Source organism: Nelumbo nucifera, chromosome 8, assembly GCF_055504915.1.
Source record: "Nelumbo nucifera cultivar China Antique chromosome 8, China Antique-T2T, whole genome shotgun sequence".
NCBI lineage: Eukaryota > Viridiplantae > Streptophyta > Magnoliopsida > Proteales > Nelumbonaceae > Nelumbo > Nelumbo nucifera.
Window position 1 is genome coordinate 25,298,445 of NC_142656.1, and position 9,499 is coordinate 25,307,943.

The 9,499-nt window shown below is 34.3% G+C and overlaps 2 protein-coding genes across 3 annotated transcripts; one reads left to right on the forward strand and one right to left on the reverse strand.

The window, feature by feature from the left end:
• Positions 1–1,091: 1,091 nt before the first annotated feature.
• LOC104605426 (F-box protein CPR1-like) lies at positions 1,092–2,764 on the reverse strand. 2 transcript variants are annotated; one of them, XM_088892597.1, is made up of 2 exons: positions 1,692–2,764; positions 1,092–1,540 (listed from the first exon to the last, which is right to left on the reverse strand). In XM_088892597.1, exons 1-2 carry the CDS (start codon positions 2,630–2,632, stop codon positions 1,525–1,527), a joined length of 957 nt encoding a protein of 318 aa, XP_088748723.1. In that variant the 5' UTR covers positions 2,633–2,764; the 3' UTR covers positions 1,092–1,524. The 2 variants fall into 2 exon arrangements, with proteins under 2 accessions (XP_088748723.1, XP_010268500.1); XM_010270198.3 differs by having other exon boundaries at positions 1,092–2,763.
• A 4,696-nt stretch (positions 2,765–7,460) lies between these two features.
• On the forward strand, positions 7,461–7,961 carry LOC148789776 (zinc finger BED domain-containing protein DAYSLEEPER-like). Its single transcript, XM_088893774.1, has one exon. The coding sequence runs from the start codon at positions 7,461–7,463 to the stop codon at positions 7,959–7,961; it is 501 nt and encodes a 166-aa protein (XP_088749900.1).
• Positions 7,962–9,499: the final 1,538 nt, after the last annotated feature.

The following is a 9,499-nucleotide window of genomic DNA, read 5'->3' on the forward strand; positions in this document are numbered from 1 at the left end:
CACCAAGTTTAAGAAAATGGATTGAGAGCACTTCTGATGTTTTTTCTTTTTGATTGTTAAGCACTTCTTCTGAATCATCAGAACCAACCATATATTACTGTGGGTATGTAGTTGTCAGTTCTCTTGGACCAGCAGAACAGCATTTATACAACCATTATTTATAACTTCGAACACATTTAGTGATCATAACTTTCCCATCTGTGGTAATTAGATTGGGGTCTGCAATATATATGATTTTGATTCTTCAAAACAAAAACAACTGTCACAACAAATCATTAAGTTAGCTGATGACACTAACCTCTATTCTCATTGCCAATTGGGGGGAGGGGGTGTGAATTGTTCCACTGGTTAAAACACCCAGAGAAAGTATACATCAACTTCAGCGTTTTTCCAATCATCCAAGATTGTGCATTCTATATTCAGGGTGTATGGCGCATCACCTTGATTGTCGTGAAATGCGCTATTGGGTGTATGAAGCAGTGGGATAACTACATTGTCAAAGCTTTGAAGAATGCATTTTTCATAAAAACCAAATTTGATGTCCCAAGTTTAGATTTCTAGTACAAATCAGGACAACCCAAATTGTAGTAAACCAGTGTTCCATGCCCTCGTTGAATGCTGCAATTTTGTATTCAATAGTTATCTGTTTGTTTGGTCATGACAAAAAATTAAGGTTGAACATGCATTTGAACTATGGTTTTGAATCCATAACAGTTAATAACCATAACTCTCTAATATTAAGGCTCCGCTTTTCAGTAAATTACTTATCCGGGTAAATGCAATTACCTGGGTAAGTTTTTTCTGGGTAAGTAGTAAGTGTATTTACCCGTGTTCTTTTATTTCTCAAGTAAAAAAGGAAATGACCATTTTAACCATAAAAATTCATTATTAAAAGGGGCATTTTTGTCCCATTTAAGTGTTAGAGGGGAAAGTTATTTACCCACCTAGGATACCAGGAAAATAAACTTTGCTGGTCCCCACATTAATTTGAAAAAATAACATGGGATTTTTGGCCAATGAAAACAAAAATCCCATTGACCAGATTTCCCCATCAAAATAAAAAAAAAAGAACGCCCCCTAAAACAAACATGTAGAAATATTAAGTGCATTGGCTGACATTACTATGAGTTAATATAAGGTTTTGCTGATGTCAGCTACAAAATCATGGCTTCCTGATTTGCAATCCTCCATATGGACATTATAACAATGAAATTGTGCAATTGAAACCGAAAAGCTGACAGTATAACAAGATTGAAGAGATACAAAGAACATAGGTATAACAATGCTTTTGTTAAACTAATTATCCTTTTTATACCATGAAATCCTACGTCCAGGCTATATAGGATGAGAGGAAGATATAGAAGAGTCCTGAACTCTTTGATGTTCTAAGCAATACAAAAAAATAAGCATATTATCGAAAGAGAAAGACAGAATCCCAGGTAAGACTGTAAGAGTTAACATCTTCTCTTAGTTTTCTTCACATTCCATTCTTGCTGATTGTTGCCCATCCACATAATGATCAGCTCAGTGAAACGAGGCTCTGCACATCAATCTCTGCATTAACTGGATGACCTGGGGTTCGAAGCTTTCTAATTCTTTTGTATACTGGGTCGAATATATAAATTGACTTCTCAAATTCCTTGGTAAGTATAATTTGACCATTATTTCCAAAACCCAATGGCTTAAAATACCTGACATATAAATCGAAGCGCCCTATTGAAAATGTGGTGATCCAAGTTTGCTGTCCGTCATAATCTTTCATTACCCACACCTCAAGACTCTGGAAGCAGGAGGAACAAAATATAGAGAGGAACCCATTGAAACTTGACAATTCAAGGGAAACGTCAGCTTTTTTTGCAGATTCAGGCAATAGGATCTCTCTGAACATCTCTTCTTCAAGATCAAAAGAAACTAGTATCGTAGAATTGGCTTCATAGAAAGCCATGTTTTTCTTCTTAGCAATCCAATGAAGAGATCTATTGCCAAGGCTCTGATTAAGTTGGAGCCATCTACCATGTGTGTCAATATTGAACTCAATGTCCCCAAGCTCAACACTTCCCCATGAATTCGTCCCTAGTGTGTAAACATGGACTTCAGTTTTGTCGAGAGCAGAGAAAGTAACAACTCGTACCACCTTATATTCATCAGAAATAGGGTTAAAACCAAACCCCCAATAGACCCAACGCCAGCCTCTGCATCGGCTTTTGGGGATTTGACGGGGCAATTCCTTGTAATCTCTGGTCGTGGGGTTCCACAGATATGTGAGTTTGGAGTTAAGTGATATACATACCAAGCCATTGCAGGTGCCAACTAGTTGGAGATTCTTAACTGGCCTCTTCCGAAATGGTAGATGAAGTGATGTGGTATGGTCAAATGAATCAAGATCAGCATGGTAGAGCTTGGTTGCAGTTGCAAAGATGAGATGAGGAGAGTGGCTGCAGATTTCAGTTGCTCGATTCAGATGCATCTTGGTGAAACGAGTATCGCTGAACAGGTTGCGCCATGATTTGCAGACACACATGAACCGCATAAGGGATTTTCCAGGTACCCTTGAAAGGATATCTTCCATGATTTCACCTGGTAGCTTCGGAAGCTCTATCTCACTCTTCTTCACCTTTTCTTTTTCCTTCATTTTCTTCGATCCCTCTCTTATCTCTGTGTATGTTAAGCTATGGAGAAGATATCTTCTCACTTTAGATAACTATAGCCGTAAAGGGACCAGAGAGCGAGAGTGCAGAAGGGTCAAGGGTTGGCAATTAGCAAAAATAGTAAACGTTGCGTTCTGGAGATAATAGTATACTTTCAGCTCAAACACTGAACCGTAGATTAATAATTTAATACAACAAAGCATCAAGACCGACCATTTAATGGGTCCCGCCTAATAAGATGTTGTGTCAAAATATTGTACCCAAACTCTCAAATGTGTCATCGTATTACCTAAATTTTTGAAAAGTGTCTAAATTGGTCCCTGTCGTTAATATACCATCCTTAAAATTAAATCAATACTTAGAGAAAAAATATGAAATATGATAAAGAAAAATAATAATTGGAAGCAAAGAAATAACTAAACAATAATATGTTTTAGATTTAAAGGTTGAGGACAATTACTTATTTAGTCTAGAATCTTGAATATCTCAATTGATTCAATTTCAAAGTAGAAGATAATGAATAGTATCTTATTTTGAATGATAGTTTTGACATTTTCAACAAATAACAATCATTAAAGTAACAATAAAAACCAATTTGACATTTTTCAAAAATTTAGGTATTACAATAACACATTTGAAATTTTGGATACTAACTTAACACTAATCCCAAAGTTTAAGGGATTAAAGTGGAATTTCCCAAAACAATTACAATCACGGAAATGTTCTAATGCATCGCTGAAACATGCACGGATACAAGATGATCTGAATTCTGCTCGGTGGCTCGCTGCCAACTGACTTGGTCCAGGCCAGGGATGTAAACGGATCAGATCCGGCTGCATTTGCATCCGATTATCAAATCTTGAGATGCGTATTGGCATCCTATTGTCATGTTGGATTTCAGATCAGGATTTGGATTTAATTTACAAATCATCTGAATATTATGTTTAAAATAATAAAAAGTTTAAAAAGTTAATTATTTTTTACTTCTATATGTATAATAAATATTAAATTTATTGATTATAAAATGATAATTTTTTGTCGGACTTGAATTTTAATCAGATTAGATGCAAGTTTTAACATTAAAGTCAATTGGATATGGGACTTTCAAAGTCCATGGACAGCCCTACTTTGGGTCTACATGCTTAAAAAAAGTACTAAAAGTTTTATTGAGTTGGGGCTGAATTTAGCAAGCTGAGTTAAGGTTCAGCATATCGGTCCAATGCGAAAGGTTTTTGACATTGCTTATGTGGGGTCAATTGATTAAATGAGCATTTTCAAAAAAAAAAAAAACGAGCATTAAAAATTTATTCAATTGGTTAATATAATTCTATCAAATTTTGGTCCATTTCCACATTTTCATGTGTTTCAAAAACAACATCCAAACATAAAAGTTTACAAATTAGTAGAAGCAACGTTAAAAGTTTACAAATTAGTAGAGGCATATCGGTACTTAAAAATTAAAATCATGTGATTTGGGGGGTATTCTTTTTTCGGATTTTGAGAGGGGGGAAAGTTGGTTAATGGGATTTTGGTTCCCATTGATCAAGAATTTCATGTTCTTTCTTCAGATTTATGTGGGGACTAGACCTGTTCATGGGCCGGCCCCCGGACGGGCTTGAACAGGTATATGGGCCCGCGGGCTTAACCTTGGGCCAAAAAACCCAACCCGCAATAAATTCGAGCCGGGCTTGGGATTTGCCAAAGTATCCCGGCCCGACCTATAGTTAAACCTAAGTAAAAACCCTAGTCGAGACCTCTTTGCCTCTTCCCATTCTTGTTTCCAGCCGAACCCTTCATCTCCAATCTCCACATCCTCCACACGCCACAGTTCTCATCCTCACACTCTCGCAGCCACAACCAGCGGTGAGCTCTCTCTCTCTCTCTCTCTCTCTCACGTGAACTGATCAAGTGATCATTGTCAAAATCGCAGGTCAAACTCGCAGCTCATAGACTACAGTCACCGACTCACCGCGAACTCTCCGGCGAATACAATCATCGGTGGCGGCGGTGAGTCCTCTTTACCATTTTATTCTATTACAATCTTTAGTATTTACTGTTTTTATAACTGTTGGAGATAATATATTATAAACTTTTGCAACTTCCAGTCGATTGGGAGTTTGATTCCACCACCAGGTTTGTCCAGCCATGATCCATCCAATGTGAAACATAATCGTTATCTGAATTATGCAGAAAAAAATGGGTGTTATCATAATTGCTTAAACAATATAAAAATGTGAAGCGTAATTCCACCACTAGGTTTGCCTCTGCATTACAAATTCTGTTAGTATCAGAACAGCTATCTCTATTTTTAGATCCACTCTCCCAGAACTACATTATAAGAATCTCCAAACTAATTATTGAAGGTCCCTCCAATCTAAACCAACTTTCATGTAGGCACGTCCCAATGAACTAGCTATAATCAAACCATTTTGTTTCTTGACTAAGACATCATCTAATTTCAAAGTAACCAATCATGTTGAAGGTTGAGGGAGGAGATGACTATAATATTAATAAATATGAATTCAGTCAACTTCTCTGCATGCTCTGTTCCAAATTATCAGTTTATCTAAGTAGTTTCTGTATATATTATATATAATTTACATGAGAAAATGCATCAACCATTCAACACATATCAAGTTTCCATGTGTGCATAGAGTTGGGATTGAAGTTTCATTCTTAGTAGCCATATCTGGCACCTGAACACACGTTAACATGTATGACCACATATGACCACATATGAATAACCTAAGCAAACATGTATGAACACCCATTTTTTTCTGCATAAAGCGCTATCCAATGTTTACTCTAAACCGACAGATTTAGACCTCTTCAGATATCACTATTACTGTTTACAATGTTTACTTGTTTAGTATTACAAATAATAGTCGAATGCTATCATATTGCTTGAATGCTATTGTTTGTCTTGAAATATAAATTTACTAGGTAATGTTGGTCTTCTCTCCTTTAAAATTTATATAAATTTTGATTTATATTATTTTGTCTTGAATTCAGAATTTATATTATTTTTTTAATGTAAATAAATTTTGATTTATATTGATTATTGAATTTAGAATTTATACAGAATTTATATTCTTTTTTAATGTAAATAAATTCTAATTTATATTGATTATTGAATTCAGAATTTATATTGAATTTATATTCTTTTTAAAGTAAATAAATTTTGATTTATATTGATTATTGAATTCAAAATTTATACTGAATTTATATTCTTTTTTAATGTAAATAAATTCTGATTTATATTGATTATTGAATTCAGAATTTATATTCTTTTTTAATGTAAATAAATTCTGATTTATATTGATTATTGAATTCAGAATTTATATTGGATAATCTGCAATTGGTTTTTTTTTTTTTTTTGCAGATTCAGAAATTATATTCTTTTTTAATGTAAACAAATTGTAGAAATTTCTTTTAGTTTTTTATTTAATATATGCTTGTCTTATTGATAAAATTAGAATTCATTGTGCAGATTATTTCATATTTAATAATTATTGTCATGTCAATGGCAAGTGAAAATGCGGTTGCTGGAGTAGATATAGTTGATGATGACTATCAAGAGTTTGACCAGACTTCCACTAAGAAAAGATTGACATCTAAAGTGTGGGAAGAAATGGAAAACATTAATTCGAAGAAGGCACGATGTAAGCACTGCATGAAAATATTACAAGGTAAGTCAAGTAAGGGAACTACTCACTTGAAGCGTCATTTAGAGCGTTGCCCTAGACGTAGAATTCAGGATATTAGACAGTACAAAATAACTATTCAATCAAACACTGATGGGAGTACTTCTTTGAAAAACTACAAATTTGATCAACAAGAGTCCCGTAGGGCATTATCAATTTTTCTTGTATGTGGAAAACACCCTTTTACTACTATTGAAAAACCTGGTTTTAGATTCTTTGTTCAATCTATAAATCCTGAATTTAAAAATGTAAGTAGCCATACTGCTAAAAGATATATCATGTCTAGTTATGTGAAAGAGAGAGGGCGTCAAAAGTGATTTGTCTAATACACTTGGTCGGATTTGTTTAACTTCCGATAATTGGAGATCTGAGCACACTGATGATGAATTCATGTGTATAACTGCTCATTGGATTGAACACAATTGGAAGTTACAGAAAAGAATTATTCGCTTTAAAGCTTTGGCACCTCCTTTTGATGGACTATCTTTAGTAGATGAGGTGGCCATGTGCTTAAGCGAATGGAATATTGATCAGAAATTTTTTAGCATCACATTAGATAATGCTAGTTACAATGATGTGATGGCTAACTCTTTGAAATTGAGATCTTCAATACATAAATCTTTGGTGTGTGGTGGTGATTTTTTCAAAATTCGTTGTTGTAGCCATATTTTGAATCTTATTGTGCAAGTTGGTTTGAATATTGTTGATGATGTTGTTTGTAAGATTCGGGATGGTGTGAAAAATATAAAGAAATCAGCTGCCCGGAAGCATAGGTTTTATGAACTTGCTGAAAAAAGTTTTCACTTAAACACAACTAGAAGATTGAGGTTAGACATGTGTGTGAGATGGAATTCAACTTATTTGATGCTTGAACATGCCATTTATTATAAGCAAGTCTTACAACATTGGGGGCAAAGGGATAATATTTTTAAAATGTTTATGCTTTCGGAAGAAGAATGGGGAAAAGTGGATAAGCTTCACAAGTTCTTAAAGGTTTTTTATGATGTTACTTGCATGTTTTCAGCCACTAAGTACCCTACTTCAACGGAGTGTGGATGATTCATAGACATTTGATGTTAGTAAGGAATCTCAGAATTTTATGACTGACATGGTTAGAAAAATGAAGGAGAAATTTGATAAATATTGGGCTGAATATAGTATGATTTTGTCTGGTGCTGCTGTGTTGAATCCTCGTTGCAAGATTAAGTTAGTGGAGTATTGTTTTGATAAACTTTATGGGGATGAAGCTGACGAGCATGTTAATGCTATAACTAAAACTCTCAATGATTTGTTTAATGAATACAAAGAAAAATTTTCCTCCACCTCCTTTATTGGATCTTCTAGTCAATTTGACATGAGTGAGAGAAATAATAATGGTGATGGGTTTGAGGATTATGAGACCTTTACTTGGAGGTCTCAATTAGACTTTTACTTGGAGGAACAAAACCTTGATATCAAAGCAGATGTTGATGTTTTGGAGTATTGGAATAAGAATTCACTTAGGTATCCTGAATTGGCATCAATGGCTCAAGATATTTTGGCTATTCCTATTTCCACAGTTGCATCCGAATCTGCATTTAGCATTGAAAAGAAGGTGATCAATCCTTAGAGAAGTTCACTTAAGTCTAAGACAATTCAAGTTTTGGTTTGTCTTGAAGATTGGCTTCGTGCACAAGGCCTTGTATTAGGTAATTTTTTTATTTATTGTTTAATAAAATATATGATTCATTGAATTTTTTTTAATATATTTTCCCATTGTATGCAGGGGGGTCAAGCTTGTTAGGGGCTTCTTCAGGATCAAGCTTGTTAGAAGAGGATGGAGAATCAAATAGTAGTGATGATGATGTTGAAAATGTTGAACTTGATGATATGTTTTAGGTATTAAAATAACATATATTTCCATTATTTATTTGTCATTTGACATGATAACAAATTACATATGTGACATGGGTACTGAATTTATCTCTTATTTTCTTTTGTAGGATGGCTTGGAATTTGGAAGTTGGAATGTTCAATCTTGCTGGTGAATTCAAGAATGAATGGAGATGGCTAGAAGCCTATAACATGTTTTATTTGATATGGTCATATGGGCAATGAAGTCTTTTATTTTATTTTTTAGAATGGCTTGGAACTTAAGAGTTGGAATATTCCATCTTGTTGGTGAATTCAAGAATGGATGGAGAACATGTTTTATGGATTTTGTTTGTCTTATTCAGATTATCTTTTTATGACTTTGGAGGAAAATGAACTTGAAGTTATATGAATTTAGTTTTAGTGTGTGATGCTTTTTGTAGGAATATGAACCTATATGATTTGCTCTTATGTGTTTTATTTTAGGTTTGCCTTGGTTGTATAGAAACAACCAAACAATAGGGAATATATTAAACAACCTTAAAGAAGGTTGTTGATTCACTTGATTGTAAGAAAAAAACAATGAAATTAAAATGGGTTATGTGATGTCCATTTGAATAATTTTTTTGATTTAAGAATGTAAACTGTGTTTATTTAAATAGGGGAAAAAGCATCTGAATTAAAATAGATAATGTAGGGAAAATTTTTAATTTCTTTTATTAGGTCGGGCTCGGGCTCGGGCTTCGGGCTTTTTATCAGGGCCGGGCTCAGGCCCAAGTTCTAGGCCCGTTGGTCGGGCTCGGGCTTGGGCTCGGGCCTATCATTTTTCTGTTAATGAAGACTCAAAGTCCGGCCCGAGCCCAACCCGGCCCGGCCCATGAACAGGTCTAGTGAGGACCAATGAAAGTTTATTTTCCCATACCCATCTCCTAGGTAAGTAAATAACTTTCCCACATACGGGAAAAGTTGCTAACACTTGAATGGGACAAAAATGCCCCTTTTAATAATGGATTTTTATGACTAAAATGGCCATTGCCTTATTTACATGAGAAATAAAAGAACATGGGTAAATGCACTTACCTGTTTGGTGTTTCTCAGGAAAACCTTACCTAAGTAACTACTACATTTACCTGGATAAGTAACTTAACGAAAAGTGAATTGGACCTTTATGTTTTTTTAGTTTGTTTTTAAATTTGGCTTTTGAAAAGATTTTTTAACATATTCTTTATTAAGAAAAGAAAGGGTCCTGAAACACCTATAAACAAGTGTATCAGAACCCTATCTGATATCATACCT

Excerpts from the sequence above, each read along its gene's own strand:
- LOC104605426 (XM_010270198.3), bottom strand. The coding sequence starts at position 2,632 with ATGAAGGAAAAAGAAAAGGTGAAGAAGAGTGAGATAGAGCTTCCGAAG.
- LOC148789776 (XM_088893774.1), top strand. The coding sequence starts at position 7,461 with ATGGTTAGAAAAATGAAGGAGAAATTTGATAAATATTGGGCTGAATAT.